General features: G+C 38.7%; 1 protein-coding gene across 1 annotated transcript in view; it reads right to left on the bottom strand.

Annotated features, from left to right (window-relative positions):
• The window catches only part of nompC (no mechanoreceptor potential C), a 653,999-nt gene that overhangs the window by 40,002 nt on the left and 590,889 nt on the right, over positions 1–23,108 (bottom strand). Inside the window, exons 23-26 of the mRNA XM_068229166.1 lie at positions 22,460–22,720; positions 16,595–16,951; positions 11,782–11,916; positions 406–635 (exon numbers count right to left, since the gene is read on the bottom strand). Coding sequence (XP_068085267.1) covers positions 406–635; positions 11,782–11,916; positions 16,595–16,951; positions 22,460–22,720 — 983 coding nt within the window. The remainder of the gene's footprint in view (positions 1–405; positions 636–11,781; positions 11,917–16,594; positions 16,952–22,459; positions 22,721–23,108) is intronic.

The following is a 23,108-nucleotide window of genomic DNA, read 5'->3' as shown; positions in this document are numbered from 1 at the left end:
TGCCATCTTTTAAAAGTTATTGTCAGTATCCATATTAAAGAAGAGCAAAATTTCCAAAGCAACACTGAACTATTTATACAATCAGTAGGTTAGTCAATTAAAATATCACACTGTGCACATATACATTTGTAACACTAACATTTTATACAACTCTATAAAATTACTTAATGTACGGTAATATTTAAAAGTCAGTGAATTCTTAGAATTTCTTCCTTTGTTCAGATTGTAGCTATACATTTTCTTATATGAAGTCATGGATCTTAGGAAATGTAAATCTTTTATTTTCTTCCCATATTCTTTGATAATTATTTTGATCTATTTTTTCTCACATCTATGATGGATATGAAAGATCAAATGTTATACATTTAGTGAGGATTTACTGCTGCAGTTTTATAGTTTTCAAACCTCATTTTGAACAGACTCTGTATCACCATGACGATGATGATGGTGATTACTAGCAGCATTATCGTCATCAGATGCTGAACTTCCAATTTTCTCTTCCACTTCTCCCATGAGTGCACGGTATTTTTTGGCCACTCCTTCCCAGTCTGTCACATTTTCAATTCTCTGTATGTTATTGAAATTTAGTTGAGAGCCTAAGGGGCTAAGATGAACAACACTCAGCGTAACCGATTCTGAAAAGAAAATTAATATTAGTAGCAAATTATCTTGAAACTACTGTGGTAAATGTAAATGTGAATGAAGACAGTTTGTCAATGCAACATTGGTAAAAAACATAATATGATAGTAGGAAATGGATAACCGAGCAAGTTGGCAGCGTGGTACTGGCTGCAGAGCTGTAACCTTACATTTGGTAGTTTTCCATGGTTTCCCCATTTTCACACCAGGCAAATGCTGGGAATGTATCTTAAGACCATGGCCACTTCCTATCCTATGACTGAAAACCTATCTGAGTTAGTGAGACATTCAACTACCAGCAAAATTATTCGGTAGTATTAGTGAGAGTTCAAACACAATATCTAAAAAGCAACTGTTTTAGAGAGAACTTATTAGAAAACATTCTCAGCTCTAAAAAAAAAAAAAAATTGTGGTTCTAAGTAAAAACAAAGGTCTAAGTATTTAATGTCATAAACTTTATTCTCCAAACAATATTAAGAACACCTTTTGATTTTTAACAATCTGCTTTACGTTGCACTGACACAGATAGGTCTTATGGCTATGATGGGATAGAAAAGGGCTAGGAGTGGGAAAGAATTGACTGCGGCCTTAACTAAGGTACAGCCGGTGTGAAAATTGGAAACCACAGAAAACCGTATTCAGGGCTGCCGACAGTGGAGTTCGAACCCACTATCTCCCAAAAACAATACTAATAACATTCAAATATATCATATAGGGATCCTACTTTTAAAAACTACATTCAAGCTTATTTGTTTACTTTACACCATTCCATGCATGCCATCTCTCCATTTACAGCTTGGAACATACTGCTTAAATAACACTCGTATGTTTTTATTGTTCTCCCACCTATTCAATACAATACAATCTTAAAAGTTAGGACTTTGTCCCTATCAAAATGTTAACATAAAATTAATACATTGGATGGTACATGTTTTGCCTATCAATAGTAGGAATCATCAGCCATTTTTTACCTTAGGAATAGATCAGGTACCTAATTGGGAATGACTTATGAATACTGTTAAAAACTATGTCTTATAAAATGGATTAGAGATTGTTAAACAACTATTAGAATATAAAATGTGCTATACTATTACTTAACAATATTTGTGTTAATATTTGAGTCTTAAAACATGACAATTATTTGAAGAATACAACATAGGTAGATGGTTCTTGATATTAAAAGATGTTATAATAAAGATAAAAATCAGAAAGTATATTCCATTTAATTGTCAAAAGGCGTGTAGTTAAAAACTTGGGGAAAGTTGAGCATTGGTAATGGTCGTTGGTTCTTGAAGTTAATAGGTATTGTTTTTTTTTGTGTGTGTGTCCTCCACCGCCTGCAACCTCCGCAACCCACCCAGCATCGACGCTTCTAGATACCACGAGGTGTGGACTGCTGTGCACTGATGTAATCGTGTGTGACGTCAGTCAGCAGGTATAAATTGGGCGACGTCTTCTCCACTGCAGGTACTCCCACATTGTCCAGCGATCAGACTACAATGTATGTCAGACACGGAGGTACCCTCTTAAAAAAGTGTTCTGAACAGGTGGACTAATTCTCGTTGGGAGGTCTCACCTCAGGACATCTCTGCCTCAAGTATCCTGCCTCCCATATCGCCGACATGCATCCTGTCCTAGCATTCTGCTACTCATGAACTTTACCACAAGTTTCCACAAGTTCTCTAACTTCGGCCTAGCATTCTGCTACCATGAACTTTAATCCGAGTTCCCTGTATAATTCTACAAACTACAGATAGTCATCAGCTATCACGCACATTCGTTCCTTCAAGCATCCTATCTTATCAAGATGGACAGCATTGTACAATTAATATTAATATATATGATTGTAGAGATTTCTCAGACCATCAGTCTATTAGTTTATGTCATTATTTAACGTGTGCAGCGCTTCAAGCATCAAGTCAGTTTTCATTCCTTTTTTGTATATACTGTGTTAAGATTTACAAATAATAAACTTTTATGTTGTGCTTTGTATGTCGAGTTCCTTGAATACAACACAACAATATTGGCGACAAGGAAACGTTAACACCACCATCAACAATATGGTGACGAGGAAAAGTTAAAACTGCCATCAACAATGTGGCAATGAACAAAGGTAGAAATGCCATCAACAATACAGCAACGAGAAAAAGTAGACATGCCATCAACAATATTCTGAACTTCATACTTCATGACACAGAATATTCGCCACCATGCCACATTATATTCCCTCAGCTCACTAGGACGATTTCTATCGCCAACGTTTCGCATTTATGCAGTGCCATTATTCCATGTGTGTACGCCCAGTCGAACTGCAGACACCAGGCCAACATTTCACGTCACGGACACAGCACCTGCTTCTCCAGTGCATTCTTTCTCTGCTCTCTCTCTCTCTCTCTCTCCCCTACGCTCACTAAAGTTCAAGCTCACAGCTGGTTCTACTACACCCTGCTTCAAACGTTGTGCTCACTGTGTCATCCGCAATTATGGCTAATACAGAACAATTAGCAGCTATATTGCAGGCTTTGCAACAGCAGCAACAGCAATTTATGCAACAGCAGCAGTCAGCATTGATTACAGCCATTCAGGCCCTCTCTTCATCCGAACAGAACACTGCCGTTCCTGCCTTTTCTGCCTTTGACCCAGAGAAAGAAGAATGGTCGGTATATTTTGCTCGCCTTCAACAGCACTTCATCTGTCACGCCATTACGGATGAGAAGCACCAACAAGCTCTTTTTCTCAGTTCTGTAGGAAATGCAACCTGCGAATTACTTCAGAAATTAAGCCCAGAAGAACAGATATCGACAGTTCCTTTTGCACTTCTCCTAGCTCGCCTAAATGAACATTATGCTAAAGATCCCCACATTGTAGCAGCTCGCTATAAATTTTTTCAATGCAGAATGAAGCCGCACCAGACTCACACAGAATGGGTTGCGGAATTATGTGGTCTCGCCAAGAATTGCAAGTTTGTCTGTTCTAAGGATGGTTGTAGCACGCCCTACACTGATTAGCTCATTCGGGACATGGTCATTCTCCATACTCCACAAGACAAAGTTCGTTTCAATGCTGTAAAAAGTAGTAACCCTTCTTTAGACGAAGTATAGCGTATTGCCACAGTCTATGAAATGACTACTAAGACTGCAGCTGAAATAGCTACCAAACATGAAGTCGCTCAGGTATCTCATCCGGCCAGCAAGCATTCTGCTCCTTCCAACTGCCAGGTCAGCTCACTCACTTTGAAACATTCTCAACAGGTTCATTCTCGCTCTTCTACGAAGGCATGCATTCATAAGAAAGCTCCTCAGCTCCTGCCTTCCTGCAGAGGATGTTTTAAGCATCATGAATGGCGTGACTGCCGCTTCTTCAAGTATACCTGTGATCGCTGTCATAAAATAGGGCATATCAAGACTGACTGTCGAAGTACGTCCCGCCCTGCCCGTACTCCTCCTGCAAAGAATACTACTCCGAAGACATGACAGGACATGGAAGTTGATCAAATCAACCTCATTCTACCTACAAGAAATTCTAGTAAGATCATCATTCCGATCACTTTCCCAGATCACTCGACTGATTTTCAATTAGATACTGGATCGCCTGTCTCCATCATCAATCTTTCTGCATATCATAGCTTAGGATCGCCATCTTTCTCTCCTGCTGATGTCCAGCTTGTTACTTTTTTTTTTTTTTTTTGCTAGGGGCTTTACGTCGCACCGACACAGATAGGTCTTATGGCGACGATGGGATAGGAAAGGCCTAGGAGTTGGAAGGAAGCGGCCGTGGCCTTAATTAAGGTACAGCCCCAGCATTTGCCTGGTGTGAAAATGGGAAACCACGGAAAACCATTTTCAGGGCTGCCGATAGTGGGATTCGAACCTACTATCTCCCGGATGCAAGCTCACAGCCGCGCGCCTCTACGCGCACGGCCAACTCGCCCGGTGCTTGTTACTTTTAACAAGAGGAAAATTGATATTAAAGGCAAAATCACTGTTCCCGCAAGTTATAAAGATATTCATAAAGTAGTTACCTTACCGGCTGTCAATAACTATACTGCATCCAACATTCTAGGCATGGATCTCTTCACTTTATTCGGATTTAAAGTACATGACAAGGTCAATGTTGGCTCTGCCTTGCAACCTACCTCTGATGTCACTAATCTCCTAGAGCAATTTCTAGAAGTTTTCGAATCCACCCTAGGCACAGCCAAAATTTACACAGCTTATATCCAGCTTAAATCAGGAGCCAAGCCTCGCTTTTTTAGGGCACGTCCAGTCCCACTTGCACTTTGGGATCAAGTTACACAAGAACTACAGAGATGGCTAGCAGCCGGTATCGTAGCTCCAGTCATTTCCAGTAAATGGGCTACTCTGCTCATCGTAGTTAAGAAAGCAAATGGCAACATCTGCATTTGTGGTGTCCTCCACCGCCTGCAAGCTCCGCAACCCGCCCAGCATCGACGCTTCTAGATACCACGAGGTGTGGACTGCTGCGCGCTGATGTAATCGTGTGTGACGTCAGTCAGCGGGTATAAATTGGGCGACGTCTTATCCACTGCAGGTACTCCCACAGTGTCCAGCGATCAGACTACAATGTATGTCAGACACGGAGGTACCCTCTTAAAAAAGTGGACTAATTCTGGTCGGGAGGTCTCACCTCAGGACATCTCCGCCTCAAGTATCCTGCCTCCCATATCACCGACATGCGTCCTGTCCTAGCATTCTGCTACTCATAAACTTTACCACAAGTTCTCCACAAGTTCTCCAACTTCGGCCTAGCATTCTGCTACCATGAACTTTAATCCAAGTTCCCTGTATAATTCTACAAACTACAGATAGTCATCAGCTATCACGGACATTCGTTCCTTTAAGCATCCTATTTTATTAAGATAGACAGCGTTGTACATGTTAATATTAATGTATATGATTGTACAGATTTCTCAGACCATCAGTCTACTAGTTTATGTCATTATTTAACGTGTGCAGCGCTTCAAGCATCAAGTCAGTTTTCGTTCTATTTTTGTATATACTGTGTAAAGATTAACAAATAATAAACTTTTATGTTGTGTTTTGTATATCGAGTTCCTTGTATACAACAGTTTTCATTTATATGCTTATAAATTTTGAAGAATTTTCATTTGGCCTGGTTCTTTTTAAGATGATATTAGCTGGAATGCTGGTGCCATAGGCTATATTGAAGTTTTTGTAGACATTATTTGGCCATCTTCTTTAATGTAGTATTTGTGGGAAGAGTTTGTGATAGGTGTGGCTTTTTGTTGTTGAATGTGTTGAGGTGAGCGTACTAGTCAAAAGGGAACGTTGTTGTCAATCGGTGGGTAGCCAAGTGTGTGATGAAATTCCCTTTGAAGATAATTGTCATGTTCTTAGACTCAAATATTAACACAAATATTGTTAAGTAATAGTATTCCACATTTCATATTGTAATAGTTGTTTAACAATCTCTAATCCATTTTATGAGACATAGTTTTTAACAGTATTCATAAGTCATTCCCAATCAGGTACCTCATCTATTCTTAAAGTAAAAAATTGCTGATGATGCCTACTATTGATAGGCAAAACATGTACCACCCAATGTATTAATTTTATGTTAACATTTTGATAAGGACAAAGTCCTAACTTTTAAGATTGTATTGTATTGAATAGGTGGGAGAACAATAAAAACATATGAGTGTTATTTATACAAATACTTTCAATACGGACCCAAAAAGGAATTTTATCACGTGTAACATACTGGTTAGTCGAGCAGCTTGTCTCCTTACCCCCAAGCTTTCACAGTTAAAGTTGGGAACATTTTTGTAACACTACTTTTTTGTCAGAAATCTTCCAGAACAAATTGTGATACTTTCCTTTGGGTCTTTTCCAGTTCTCAATAAAGTAATCCTCGTGATGGTCCCATATTTGACTCAATAATTCTTGACAAAATCACACCTCTCTTTAGAAACATCATCATTGATGAGCAGCATGGATTCTTTTCAGGACGGTCAACCTGTACCAATCTTCTTTTATTCTATCAGTTTCTCTTGGATGCAATAGAGAACCACTCCCAAGTGGACTGCATTTATACAGACTTCTCAAAAGCTTTTGACACTGTCGATCACGATATCTTGCTGCAAAAACTAACGGGCTATGGAATTAATGGGCCTCTCCTCTCATGGTTTGAATCATATCTTAAAAATCGCCTGCAGATTGTTAAAATAAGGAATCATTTTTCTGCGCCTATTATTGTTACCAGTGGAGTTCCTCAAGGGTCTCACCTTGCGCCCTTACTTTTTACTCTCTACATAAATGACATTAAAAATATACTTAAGAATTCTAAATTGCTTTTGTTTGCCGACGATGCAAAAATTTTTATGCAAATTAATTGTCCACTTGATTGTTTAAAACTTCAAGAAGATTTACATCATCTGGAAAAGTACTGTATTCAAAATGGGTTGAAACTTAATCATGAGAAAAGTAAAATAATACCATTTTTTAAAAACAAGAAGAAAATAGCATTTCCGTACAAATTTAGTAATAACAACATTCTAACTCCTGTTTCACAAGTTAATGACCTTGGTGTTTTATTCAGTTATAACCTATCATTTAATGAACATATTGAAAATATTTGTAAGAAAGCATTTCAAAGATTGGGTTGCATTACTAGATATTCTAGGGAATTTTCAAACTTAGCTACCTATCGATTGCTATATGTATCTATGGTACGCCCTATACTAGAATACTGTACACCTGTTTGAAACCCTTCTCATCAGACCTCTATCCATAGATTAGATTCAGTACAACATACATTTCTTCGTCTATATTCTTTTAGAGCAGGATTCTCATATGATAATGTTGATTATACATCCCTACAACAGTCCTTAAATCTGCATAGCCTGTCACAACGCCGTGAATTATTGGATACACTCTTCATTTTTAAATTGCTTCATTCCTTGGTGAATTGTCCACAACTCCTTGCAAAAATTAACGTACATGTACCAGACAGACGCACAAGGTTCAAGAATACATTGTCTACAAATTGGCATAGAACTAACTATGCATTCAACGGGCCAATTGAACGAATGTCAAGATCTCTAAACAAAGTGGATATTGATATATTTAACTGCTCATTGTCAAAATTTAGAACTCATTTACATAATCTCCAGAATTGACTATTACTTTCCTCTGCTTACTTGTAATATAGCCTGTGTATATATCTGTACATATGTTCTACTTATACTCCATTGAACTTTCTTTTTACTGTTTTGTATTACTTTTGTATTACTTTCCTGTGCTTACTTGTAATATATCCTGTGTATATATCTGTACATATTTTTTCTACTTATACTCCATTGAACTTTTTTTTTACTGTGTTTTTTCTATACTTCTCTACTGTTATGCAAAATGGTATTTCCGTTAATAAAGTATTAAAGTATTAAAGTATTAAAGTATTAAAGTACCGGAACCATACTTTAATTGGCTCACCAGTGACATATATCCTCTACTTTACATTCTTACTACAACCCATAAATACCCTCATAGGCTTCATATATGAACACTTTTGTCTAGAGTCCTACAAGGCTGATGTTTTAAATACAGTTTGGAAGCTCTGGTTAACCACAGACTTTCCTCCCTCAAATGCAAAGGTCTTAGCTATAGGTTTCTAGGAAAAATCCTCCAGAAAATTGGAAAAACTTCTAGGTCCAGTAACTGTTAAAGGTATCAAATTGGGACCATTTTTATTCAAGTCCCTGACCCAGAAAACTAGAGATTTCATCAAAATGTATTTTTTGTAAACTTCACTGCATTTTTTCTATAAGGTATCTTTAATTGTTAAGAGCTTTGTTGTCAGTTAATAGTTAATAGTGGAACTGAGCCTCATGAAGGCTATGCTGAGTGACATAACATCAGATATTTGTATTATAAAATCATGCGATTGTGATGTACATGAGGTATAAGGAACATTATTCTATCAGTATGGTTTGAGTTGTGCTTGAGCTGCATGTGTTTCAGTTTAAAGAGCCAAGAAACAATACAATGCAAAATGGTCATCAAAAGCATATACAGTACATATTTTTTAAACTGGGAGAATGGAATATAAAAAACTTGAAAGAGAATCCATGCCAGCCCTGTGGTGTAGGGGTAGCGTGCCTGCCTCTTACCCGGAGGCCCCGGGTTTGAAGCCAGGCCAGGGACTTTTACCTGGATCTGAGGGCTGGTTCGAGGTCCACCCATCCTGCGCGATTACAATTGAGGAGCTATCTGATGGTGAAATAGCGGCCCCGGTCTCGAGAGCCAAGATCAACGGCTGAGAGGATTAGTCATGCTAACCACACATCATCTTGTAATCTGCAGGCCTTCAGGCTGTGCAGCGGTCGTTTGGTAGGCCAAGCCCTGTAAGGGCTGTTGCACCATGGGGAGAAAGGGGGTTTGAAAGGGTATCCATACCTCCTTCTGTACCCAGAAATATCTACAACTTTTTGTGTATTTTTGGTTTTCAGTTAATGGCCAAGAGACCATTTTATTTTTTCCATGCATAATGGTATATAGTAAATAAAACTGTTCCAACCCAAATGTCACTGAAGGTATCATTTATATTCATTACAGCAGAATAAAAAAAAAAAAAAAATCATCCAAAGAATTTATCAGTGAATTATTACATAGTCTATACATTTTATATACTATACGAGGGCTGTCAATAAAGTAGTGGCAATATTGATAGAATGCAATACAATGTAGTCACATGCAAAGTCTATATTACCTTTTGCCAAATGTCAGGAAGCCGTTGGGGACTGTTGGCGAGGCGTTCTCTGTTGATGACAGTGATGGAGAGCCCTACTTTGTTTCCATGGTCTGCCTGCTTCCCCTAGCATGTCAGTGTTTTGTTCTACATCGGACATTAGGTGTACTGTGTATTACACTCTAGAGATTTACTTGATTGCCTGAGCTCTTAACTCAACTTAAAGATAACATCCTCTTATGTCAAGATCACAACCATAATTTTTGTTGTTAATATACAGGATGAACCGAAATTCGTGCACTTGGGCATCGCAGCGCGACTTCTCACATGCCAGCAATAAAAAAAGGTGTGTCACAAAAGTTCGTCTTTTGAGTATATCCAGCAGAAAAAGGACATTGAAGAGTGGCAATCTGGCAACACTGTAACCACATGTAGGGTAACTACCTCTGTCAGCACATATTACTTGTGCTGTACAGTTGGTGCACTGGATAGAGTTTTGGGTTAGCATGCAGGAGGTCAAGGGGTTGATCCTGGGTTGAGGTGTATGTTTTGTATATCGTAAATGTAGTCCAGGTGGTATGGTATCTGACATCTTAATCGTCAACAGAGATTGCAGTGGGTCCTCTAGAAACCATTTGCACTTACATACTACGATTCTAGAAATGGACGAACAATCTTTTTCAGTGGTCAGCTTTGAAAGACGCCCTTTCCACGTCATGGGTGTGAATTTATTCGCTGTTGACTATTAAGATGCCAGATATCATACCACCTGGACTACATTTACGAAATAAAAAACATACTCCTCAACCCAGATCGACCCCTCGACCTCCTGCATGCTAACCCAAAACTCTATCCAGTGCACCAACTGTACAGCACGACTAATATGAGTTGACAGAGGTAGTTACCCTACATGTGGTTACAGTGTTGCCAGATTGCCACTCTTCAATGTCCTTTTTCTGTCAGATATACTCGCAGGACAAACTTTTGCGAGATACTTTTTTTATTGCTGGCATGTGAGGAGTTGCCCTGCGACTCCCGAGTGCGTGAATTTCAGTTCACCCTGTATATTTTAATGTTATAATTATTCCTACAATATTGTCTTTATCTTATATACAGTACATATATTTTAGTTATCATGTGATATGTTTAATTTTTATTTTGGCTGAAGATGGCTACTAAGTGGCTGAAACTAGTTCCAAGACTAATGTAATATTATTTACTTGATATATTATATTGAAAAGGTGGACCCTCTTGTCAATTTATTTCTTATAGGAATGCCCTACTGTGTGGAGTACAGATGCCATGTCAGGAAATTGGCAGCCTCCGAGGGGTCCCTTCAACTTTGGAAACAGTTCTAAGTCACAATGACTCAAGTCTGTTGAGTATGGAGGGCGTTCCAAGACCTCCCAATGCCACCGTTGCAATAAGAGCCTGACATTGTTACATGACAACTTGCGTTGTCATGCAACATGATAGGGTGACCTTCTCAAAATAAATGTGGATGCTTGCGCTGCATAGCCAGACGCAGATGTCACTCCAGAAATCAGCAAGAGAATCACTGTCGACGGTTGGTCTCTCAGGAACAGCATGTGTAAGAATAACACCCTCGTAGTTTTATGCCACAATCAGCATTAGCTTTATCTGATTGAGTTCCTGTAGAAATTTCTGTGGTTGTGGCGAACCTGGGTGATGCCATTCATTCAAGTGACACTTTAATTCAGACTCTTAGGCTAGTGCCCACGTCTCATCAATGGTGACAACACGCTGCAGAAATGAGTCTCCTTCGTTGCGTTATTTGTCCCGGTGGATGCCAGTCAGGGAATACTGGTGCCATTTCGGTACGTCGATGAGTTGATGTGGAACCCAACAGGACCCAGTTTTCCTCATGTTAAGACATTTTGTCAGTGTGTGCCACACCGACCTCTACGGATAATTCTCGGACAGTCCATTGATGGTCTACGGAAAGGAGACCACTCACGATATCAATCTGATTTGAGGAATGCATGGCCGACCTACGTGGTGCAAATCCGCACTCTCATTCCGACCCCGCACGAAATGCCTCGACCCATTGTGCAACTATCCTATACAGTAATGCATTCTCGCTACAGACTTCACGTAATCCTTAATAACGTTCTGATGCATTTTTACCATGGGCAACCTCGATTTTAATCCACGAACCCTGATCACCTTTTGAAAACATGTTTCAGAATGGTTAAATCGACACTCTTCATTTTAACGCCATACAGCAACAACACTCTCACCTGAATGCCCATCAAATGCACACTACACATCGACAACAGCACCATCTGACCGCTCCGATATCCTATTTGCACATGCCCGATCTCCTGCGAGTGCACTACTTTATTTACAACCCTCGTATATTGAAGTAAGATTAATTTATAGATGCTGACTTACCTTTGGGTGTAACTGTATGACCTTTCCTCACTTTCTGAAGCCATCTGTGACCCATTTTGGTTCTTGGGCTAGCTCTTGCTCCCTGTTGTTGAAGTCCTATCATTTGGACTAAACTTGGCCTTTTCTTCTGGGTCACTATAAAAAAGAACCACAAATAAAAAGTCATCGTTCATCTATCAATTGTGCGGTTAAGTGCAAGAACTTTGTAACTTAAGAAAAAATTTCTGAAAATAAAATATTTACAGTTTTTCTAGTAGCATATTATATAATATCCTCTAATTTCCCTTTTTTCATTGCCAGTTATAATCCTTCAAACATATGTCATCTCATTTTTTTGTTTGTACCCACACAAACACAAAGGTTTTTGGCAATGCAATGATAAGAAAGGGCTGGGATTTGGAAAGTATTGACTGGGGCCTTGAGGTAAGCTCCACCATTTGCCTGGCGTGAAAATGGGAAACCACGGAAAATCATCTTCAGGTCTGCTGATGGTGGGATTTGAACCTACCATCTTCTGAATGCAAGCTCACAGCTATGTGACATGGCCAACTTGTTCAGTGTCTGTCTCACTGGTAAATGATTTGTTGCTGACTGATCAAAAATATTTGGACACCAACTCAGAACTGTCCTCAAAGTGTTCCTTGGATATACTGCTCAGTAGTGGATGTTAATATGTGTTGGGCCTGGGCCCACTCTTGGACATTTTAGGGAGAGACTTTAGTAGGCATTAGAAATGTCTCTAGAGAATGCCAGACCATTGTTTCTGCAATGCTGTAGCAAGCATAGTTTCAAGCAAAGTTGCCATTCTAGTTCATCCCAGAGGTGTTTTAATAAGATTAAGTGTTGGGGCTCTGGCCTGTACAGACGTTTCTTAAGGCAGAGAGCATTATCATGATGAAACTTACAGTGATCATCTTTAAACTGATCTATCATAGACAACATATAACTGGTCAAAATGTCCTTGTATCAATGAAGATGATGATGATGACTATAATTGTTGTTTAAAGGGCCTAACAGCTAGGTCATTGGCCCCTAATGGTACGAGGTGCAACGAACTATAATTAAAACTTCAAAATGTATTCACTGACTAAAATATAAAATGAATGATGAAAAAATGACCATGAATCTAAAACAATCAGTGGATCCAATTCACAATGCCTACTTTTGAGATTTTTTTTTGTAATCGTGTGGCTATTTCTAGCCGAGTGCAGCCCTCGTAAGGCAGACCTCCGATGAGGGTGGGCGGCATCTGCCATGTGTAGGTAAATGCGTGTTATTGTGGTGGAGGATAGTGTTATGTGTGGTGTGTGAGTTGCAGGGATGGTGGGGACAGCACATACACCCGGCCCCCGGGCCATTGGAATTAACTAATGAAGATTAAAATCCGCGACCCGACCGAGAATCAAACCCCTCTGAACCGAAGGTCGGTATGCTGACCATTCAGCCAACAAGTCTAACTCTTTTAAGATTATGCTTATGATAAAAAGGAGTCCAAAATCCAGGTCATCAGCCCCTCATAATAGTACTAATCACTGGTAAAGCACAACTATGGTGTTTCTCCTATAGTGGAACTAATCACAGGCCACGTATACTCTTGGTGCTGCTCACCTGGTGGTACTAATCATAGGCAATGCAAACCCACGGCGTATCACACATTATGGTACAACCCAAACGCACCACAGACCCATGGTGTTCCTCACATAGTGGTACTTATCATAGGCATCATAACCCAATGGTGCTCTTCATATAGTGGCACTCATAGATAACGCAGACCTGTTCTGAACACAAGGGAACCTACAAATTCCAATGCAGCGTATGGCACCTTTTCTCAAAAGGACATTAGCCCGCACAATTGAGTGCCCTCCCACCTCCTTGGTGGGATAAACGTGGTTGTACTAACCACAGGCAACACCCAGACCCCTGGTGTTCCTCACATGAGGATCCTAAGTAATGTAGATCCATGGTGTTCCTCACAGGATGGTACTAATCGCAAGTAACGTCGACGAATGGTGTTCCTCACATAATGGTATTAGTTTCAAGTAGTCTCATGGTTCTAATTTCATCATACCTTGGTTGCTCATTTTAATTGCTTCTTACGACAGGCAGGGATATTGTGGGTGTATTCTTCGTCTGTGTCCCCCACCCACAGGGGCTTGTCCTTGTATCCTTTTGTCTTTAAAGTTGTTTTTAGTATTATGAGAGGACCAAGTACCTTCCTGAAAGAAAGCACTCCCACATTGTCATCCCATCTGCCAAATTTTACTGTGGGCACTGCACTGACTGTCATGTATTGTTTGCCTGGCACTTGCCACACTCAAACACTCCCACCTGACTGTCACATTGTATACTGTGATTTGGAGTGATGATCTGCAGTCATTCATAGACCAGTAGCAGAGGTTGCTCTGCACACCACTGAAATGCGGTGTTAGTATATACTGGTGGGTACCAGAGCTTTGAAAAATGAGATGCTTGCCATCATGTTATCCTTAGCTGACTTCTTTGCTAGATTCAATTTTCTAGTAAGTTACTTCAATTTCTCCTTACTTCCACAGCCATTTCTAACTCTATTTCTTTCCAGTCTGCACCTCCTTCTTAGTCTCTTTGTTTCTCTGTTATAATATATTGGATCTTTATCTTTCCTTACCATCTATAAATGTACAAACCTGTTTTCACATTCCTCAACAATTGCTTTAAACCCATCCCAGAGTCTGTTTACATTTTTATTTACCGTTTTCCACCGATCAAAATTACTTTTTAAAAACTTTCTCATGACTGGTTTATCAGCCATATGGTACTGCCTAATAGTCCTAATTTTAATACCTTTGTTTCACATTTATTTTTAACTACCACAAAAACAGCTTCATGATCACTAATACCACCTATAACTTTGTTTTCTCTATAGAGCTCATCTGCTTTCACCAGCACCATATCCAGAATATTCTTCCCTCTAGTTGGTTCCATCACTTTCTGAATCAGATGCCCTTCCCATATTAACTTATTTGCCATTCACATTGACATTTGATAAATTGAGATCACCCGCTACAATCACGTTCCTTTCCGTATTGCTTCCCACATACCTGATTATCTTATCAAATAATTCTGAATCAGCATCTGCGCTACCCTTTCCCTGTCTCTACACTCCAAAGACATCAAGTTGCCTATTATCTTTAGAGATGAGCCTTACACCTAGAATTTCATGTTTGTCATCTTTAACTTTTTCGTAGCTCACAAATTCTTCTTTCACCAGAATTAATACTCCCCCTCCTACCATTCCTGTACTATATGCATATGCATTATATGCATTTCATGTTCACCTTGGGTGAGGCAATATGAATATGTCATGTAGCGTGCTTACTGTTTGACGGTCACGATTGTAACTGGATGAGCCTGGTCCACACTGCGGCGATTCAGGGTTACGATCTGGGTATTTGAATCAAGCTCACGAGCCTGTGATTTTGCTTGTCATGCTGTACGGATTGTCTCGTAATGTGTCTTGACAACCACTACATATTTTGTCTTGCACATTCTGGTCTCTATGCTGTGTGTGCATGCGTTTGGCTGGTTAGATTTATGTTATTTTTCCGCATCTCATGGGTGTAATTTTTTTACACCATCATTATTCCTTTTATTACATTTGCTCTCTGCTTTACTGGCCCAATTGCTTGTTTATTTTAATAGATTTTCCTTTCTGTTTTATCTGTTTAATTGTTAGGTATGCTTATTGACCTCGTAACTATGGCAACCTCTCAGTCTCCTTGTTTTGTTTTGCTTTCTTTGCCGGGCCTACTTCTCGGTGTTTTGGTATCTGGGGATGCTGTCTCTTTGGAGATAATTGTTGTGCTTGCGTCTTTGAATGTATGATTGGAGCTCAACTCTAGTATTACCGAATGCTTTGATTGTCTGGCTTTTAAAAGTAATGTTTGTTTCTTTCACATGTGTCCTACTTCTCACGCTGGAGAAAGGAATGCTTTGCGTCAAGAGTTAATTTAGTTTTCCATGAAAGATCAATTTTGATCACAATTGTTATCACATTTTATAATGCCTCTGTTGTATCCTCGTTGATATTTACAAAGAATTCTGTGGTTTAAAAAAAAACAAAAAACAAAAAAACAGGACTGCATGTACAATACTGTTTAAGTCTGTGAACGTGAGTACCTTCTTCTCTGTATCCCCTACTTTTGCTGTTTGCATATTCATTTGAATTTCATGTTATGTTAATAAACCTAATTCTTGTGATCCCTATCTTTTATTGTGGGCATATGCCTTTTCTACTTCCTTTCATAAGTTTAAGAGGCACAAATTCAGTTCCTGGCAGTCTCTAGCCTGTTCTGACTGGTCCATGTGATAAGTATTTTGTGTGCATTAGGGCTGGGTGGTGGTGTTGAGTTAGTTCTTAGATTCAGAGAGACTGTTTCACTAAAGCTAGAATTCAAAGGAAAAAAGAAGAAAAAAAGAAGAGTTTTAATGGAAGAAAACTAGCTGATACTGAGGCAACATTCAAATGCTCTCCAATAAAATCCAAACATCATCTGTCTCAAAAAAAAGAAGCATTTCAAAATGGTTTACCCATGCAGAGACTTGACTTAAAACAAACCATATAGGAATTACAGCCATGTTTCAAAGTAAAATTTCTTTAACTGGGGTTTTCCGAGTATTGGTGAGAGAACATTTATGGAGTGAAAATCCTGAGAGACTAGCTCTACGTCAGCTAGCCAGTGAGCTCCTGGGTGAAAGATAATCTGACCTCGCTGTATTATTCTGATTGAAAATTTTAAAACAAAGAAAATCTTGAATATAACTTGAGTGAACTTACTTTTTTGCTTACAGAAGCGCAGTAACATTGATAACCATGATGTAATAAGATTAAGAGGAGAAGGTGTTGTTGTTGTACGATGCATGTTGCGGATCAATTTTGCTAGACCATACTTCCATTCAATATCAGACTGTGCCTGAATTCTCTGATAGGTGTCGCTCATCATGGCAATAAGCAGATTGATAAGCACTACCACTGATACCAACATGTAGATCATAAACATACATTTGAATAAATATATAGTCCATGCTGGCTGATAGCTTTGTGGATTGGTTTTCTTCTGAAGAGCATCCACATTTGTCATTCCAAACACAGCGAAGAATAACAGTTCAAATGCCTCTAGGGGGCTTAGTCTCACTGGAAATGAAGAAGATACGAATTAGTCAAATTTCAATAAAGTAATTATGCAAATTTTCTGGAGCATGTTTATTATAATGAAAAATAATTTAAATAATGTGTGAATTCTACATACATTTGTTATTACAGTATCAAAATGGGTGAAGAATTGCAATCAAAATACTATGTTATAAGTGTGAAAGGAAATTCACTCAGTGCAAGAAAATCCCAACCAGTGAAACACGTTACACTCAAATTTAATTGGTAATTACTGGTGAATGTGCAGTTTTAATCTTCACAGTATTTATACCTTTAGTCTATTCACTATAAAGTCAAACATCTATTCATGCAGTATTTCAGTGTTCAAAGGACAGGCTTTTCAAGAGAAAACAATTTCAACTTATACAAGCAAATATAATTGTGGATGTAGAAAAAGGCACAAAATTTCTAGTTGCCAGCTTGTCATTGGTAACCAAGAATTTTAAACAGGTAACCAAGTTTTAATTAGCTTTTCATTTGCCTATAATGTGTTAAGGTATTACAGGTCTTGTTTTCATGTCTGATATTTAGAAATGCCTTAATCTTTTGTTACTCTCTGAGAGTTCAGAGTTCTGTAAAGTTGATAATTATTATAATAAATGTTCCCTGTTTTGTTTCATGTTCCATAGCAATTAAGTGAAAAGAAACAAATTAATTACCTGTTCTTTTATAAAATGGCTAATATTAATGACAAAGTTAGTGATGACTGAAATGTATTCGACGTGTATAAGCAAGCATGCCCAAAACAAAGCAAGACTGAATCAGCCTGTAACAGTGTTGCCTTTCTGTACAACGAAAAGAAAATGTGAAGATGTCACAATCTCCTATACTGTTGGAAATTTAACAAAGATTGGTTAGGCCACATGAGTGGTCTCACGGCAATTAAATATTGTAAACAGACGCTGTCTGGTGGCATTGACAAGAGGTGAGTAATGGATTTCTCTGTGCTTTTTAAGATGGACTCCTTTGTTTGCATAATAAGAGGGAAGTGCACTTCATAATTATTGCTAATATAAAGGCAAAGGAATGTTCTTTGGAAATGTGGATGGCAAAATATATTGAAATGATTGACCAAGAAGTGTTAATCAAGGTACTTAGAGTGACTTCTCTGTTGCAGAGAATAGCTACTCAGAAGCATGTAATATTCTAAATAGAACTGGATTTCCTCAGGAGTCATACTGGAGATTTCTCGGTTTTTGAGAGAAGAAAGTTTTGTTGAATGGAGGAGTGGCTGGCACTTGAGGAATTCTCATGAATTATGTTCTGTTTAGTTATTGAAGTAACTGACCAATGAATCTCCTGTATCTAGAGCTTACTGGTGGGATCCATCTGATCAATTTATTGAGACCATTAGAAAAGAATTTCCTACAGGCCTTGGAGAGATTCCAGTAAGGTTTCAAAGGTTGTTGCTAAGGGAATCTGAGTGTCAATTTCTAGCAAGGCTGACTTGTGCTCAGTGCGTGTAAAGTATGTTTCTCATAACTGAAAAACTACTGGAAATAATTTAACCAAACTTCACATTTAGCATCCCCCTGTCCAAAGGTAGGTTTTAAGGTCTGTAGCATTTCAAATTCTCAGAGTGGACTGGAGGTTTATAGGAGACCAAAACCGTGATTTTACTCTCTGGTTAATTTAAAGCATCAAAATCAGATATGTGGTGAATTTGGTGAATTATCTGCCATTCTACAAGCTTCTCTTCACACACATCATTATAATCATATTTCTAGACAACGTGGTGAATGTTGAAGACTTTTGTATAAATTTCAGAGTGGCCAATCTTTTTATTAAAAAATCTGTAGTGATCATTTGAATGAAGGAAATGTTTCTAACTGTTGTAAAACTATGCATGACTGATCTCTGATATGATCTGATCCACATTTACATACTGGTTATCTGCTTCCGGTTGCAGTGCCCTTCAACATCTGTGCTATTAGGATAGGCAAGGCAGGAAGATATATTTTACCATTTTTCCAAAAATGTTTACTGTAGAAAGCACAATACACTCAACTCTCTGTTAACCGGGAAAATGTAGGGTTAAGGTTTCCCGGATAAGTAAAAATCGCAGTTAATGCACAAAAATTTAAAAATAGAACAGGCGTATTGAAAGTACAGTTAAAATGATAATAAATGATACTACTGTATTGTTTTTTATTAACTTACCCAATATGTTCCTGGGGGAAATCACACCTACATCGGGCTTGCTATCAAAGTAGTGGAACAAGTCACCAGTTTCTCTTACCTTGGAGTTCTAATCACAAATGATAACCGTTGCAGCAAAGAGATAAGAAGAAGAATAGTGCTTGCCAAACAAGCATTCAACAACAAAAGAAATCTTCTGACCAATATACATCTAGACATTGAGATTAGGAAAAGTTTTGTGATGTCATTTGTGTGAGTGTACTCTTACGTGGATGTGAATCTTGGACAATCCAAGAACAGGATAGGAAACGGCTTGAAGCGTTTGAGATGTGGGTCTGGAGGCAAATGATAAAAGTCATTTGGACTGAAAAAACAACCAACGAAAGTAGCCTGCGAGAAATACAGGAGAAGAAACAGCTGATGGTAATAATACATAGAAAAACAGTTACATTCATTGGACACACAAAACAAACAAACAAACAAACCAACCCCATGGCACTACAGCCTTTGAAGGGCCTTGGCCTACCAAGTGACTGCTGCTCAGCCCAAAAGCCTGCAGATTACAAGGTGTCGTGTGGTCAGCACGATGAATCCTCTCAGCCGTTATTCTTGGCTTTCAAGACCGGGGCCTCCATCTCACCGTCAGATAGCTTCTCAATTCTAATCATGTAGGCTGAGTATGCCTCGAACCAGCCCTCGGGTCCAGGTAAAAATCCCTGACTTAGTCGGCGAACCCGGGGCCTCCGGGTAAGAGGCAGGCACGCTACCCCTACACCACGGCGCCGGCCATTGGACACACAGTGCATCATAATACCTTTCTAACCAATCTACTAGAAGGAAAGATATTATGAAAGAGAAGAGGTCAACTTAGGAAGCAATTCCTTCAAGTACTGATGCAAAACATTGGATGTAGTTCCTACTGTGAGATGAAATGACAAGCTGAAGACAGAAGACAATGGTTAAATTGACAAGGCACTGCCTTTAGATATTGATTGACCCAATACGTTACAGTAAATGTAGCACTTAGCACAATTAACGAATGGAAAAATAAATAGCACTTTTCGTGTCTCATAGTGCATTGGCACTGCCGGTGGCTACAATTAGCCTACGCAGTGGCCTCCACGGTATGTACTAGCCAGCATCTTGGTAGGTGTGCTAGGTACCAACTGATGAGCCCAGCCTAGCACACGAGGGCAAAACGCTGGCAACCAGGAATGAGTTAGCTGGAAAATTTATAATGTCCAATAACGGACCATTTATACTGGTATTGAAACTAACAAGTCAAAGAAAAATATTCAGACTACCTAACTTTACTGTTTCTGAAAATAAGCAGTCATGATTTTCTGCTTTTGTGCCAAGAAACACTTCATTTTGCTTCTCAAGTTTCTTAACAGAAGTTTTTTGGTGATGAGAGCATCATCCTGGCCCTCATTGTACTTCAGCAATGACTCAACATTTGCCAAGGTAGCCCCATACATAACTGTTTGTCGTGCTTGTAATAGGCCTACTGTAACTCCTAACACTCATGTCCGGCTCCATAGCTAAATGGTTAGCATGCTGGCCTTTGGTCACAGGGGTCTCTGGTTAGATTCCCTGCAGGGTCGGAAATTTTAACCATCATTGGTTGATTTTGCTAGCACGGACGATGGGTGTATGTGTCGTCTTCATCATCATTTCATCCTCATCACGACGCGCAGGTCGCCTATGGGCTTCAAATTAAAAGACCTGCACCTGGTGAGACGAACATGTCCTTGGACACTCCTGGCACTAAAAGCCATACACCATTTCATTCATTTTCCTAACACTCGTGCTTTTTAGTGTTTTTGATATCGCGGTTAAGGCGCAAGGTGGTTGATCCAGTTACGGTAAATCGAAAGTTGAGTGTAGTTGGCAGATTTGTTGTGCCTGATAATGCCAAAGTGTTTACTTTACTAAAACCACTTTTGCACCACACCTTGTTAACAGAAAACAAGGCCAGCACAACACATTTCTCAATTTCTTCAATTCTACCGACCAGTAGGTATTCTTGTACCAACACTCATTGAATGAATTAACATATTTTCTGCTCTTTCCTTGTGTGGAATCTTTGAATCTGGCAGTGTTGCAGCAAGGATTTGAAAGCTCCCATAAATGACCAAGCATTGACCTTGATACACAGTGCTAAACTCAATATTATGCACTTGAGGATATCTTCTGTCTAAAAAATATAAAGCCTTAAATAGAATGCTTATAAATGCATGTATGTATTAACAAGTATAATTCTTGTCTCAAAACATGAGCTCGCACAGCAAGCAAAGCAAGCATGGAGAATTTACCCATACAGTCCGAAGAGATAAAAAGAAGGCGTGTATGTAAGGAGATTGTAGTATTGGATTAAATTATTTGGGCATGTGATGGCAATACCAGAGGAAAGAATATCATAACATCAAAATGGACTTTCAACCTATTAGGTCATGTTATGTACATATAATACATGTTGAAGAGATGTTAAGTACAGAACAAAAATGGCCAACTGGACACCAGTGGGATCTGAACCCACAACCTCCCAATTTTGCATCAGTTGCTCTACCATTGAGCTATAGTGGCCTAGGTCATATCTGTTCTGTTGGAAAGGATCTAAACTACACGTCTGGCACTACTCCCATTGTCTACTAGGTTGAAAGTCAATTTTGATTACAATGCAGTCATGAAAAAGGAATATTCATCAATATCTAAACAATTATTTAAGAAAACAATACAAGGGAAGAGGGCCAGAGGCTGGCTTAGAATGAGATGGAAGGTCACTGTGATTATTGACTGATTGCTGTTAAATATGGGGCAAAACAATGGGAGAGTGTACTGAGAGTAGAGGAGTTAGCTAAAAAGAAGAAGAGAAGGGGATAACGATATGACATGTTCTGACATATCTGACTGGTTTCATAATGAAAAACAACAACTCATACATAGTATGAAAGAAATATTTCTGAAAAGAATAAATTGGTAATATGAGATGGACTTTAAAATACTTAAACATGATAAACAGAACTCACAGGTGATAAGGATTAGTAAAATTTTCCTTAATTACATCTACAAGCCTTTTGTAATTTGATCACCAAACTCTAAAGCAAGAAATTGCAGGCACACCAGCACACGTGAAATTCACTCCCACACAAACACATACATGACTCAAGATCTTCTGCACTAACATCTGATGAGTTCTAACATGATAAACAGAACTCACAGGTGATAAGGATTAGTACAATTTTCCTTAATTACATCTACAAGCCTTTTGTAATTTGATCACCAAACTCTAAAGCAAGAAAGTGCAGGCACACCAACACACGTGAAATTCACTCCCACACAACCACATACATGACTCAAGGTCTTCTGCACTGACATCTGATGAGTTCTGTGTATTGAGAGTATTGTCTTCATCATCATCATCATCATGATCATCATCATCAATAATAACCCCAGTCCCTGGTCTGAGAAGTGGGGCAGTATACGCAGCAAAGGAAGCAATGTTGTCATCGTCATTGGGTATATTAAAATCCACGAGGGAGTCATTAATTTCTGGTAAGGAGTAGTTGAAGATTGGGGTTGGCAGTGAGGCATTGGCAGTGTTGTTGGAGCCTGCAGTAAACATTAACATAATTATGGCAGTTTCTTTCCCCCTTCCCCTCAATGAGTAACTTTAATGAAAATGTACAGAAGAGTTAGTCCTTTTGACAAAACTCTATACAGTAAGAATTAATACTCACAACAAAAGAAGTTTCATCAAGGACCAGAATGAAGAAACTAAGAGTATGAGAGAGAGAGAGACATACACTAAAGATACTGAATACCACACTAACTGAAAATATGAATTTCCAGTTCACATTGCTTATAGATATTATTTTGTTTATAGTCTTAATATAAAATTGGCATGTTAACATTTCTAAAGAATTTCAACTGTTTACTGGTACTATAAGGAGATTGAGATTATTATTCTATAATAATTGATTTAATTAGGAATATTGTA

The sequence above is a fragment of the Anabrus simplex genome, chromosome 9 (genome assembly GCF_040414725.1).
Source record: "Anabrus simplex isolate iqAnaSimp1 chromosome 9, ASM4041472v1, whole genome shotgun sequence".
Taxonomy (NCBI): domain Eukaryota; kingdom Metazoa; phylum Arthropoda; class Insecta; order Orthoptera; family Tettigoniidae; genus Anabrus; species Anabrus simplex.
The sequence above is the reverse complement of the archived record's forward strand: the minus strand, read 5'-3'. Positions and strand labels throughout refer to the sequence as shown.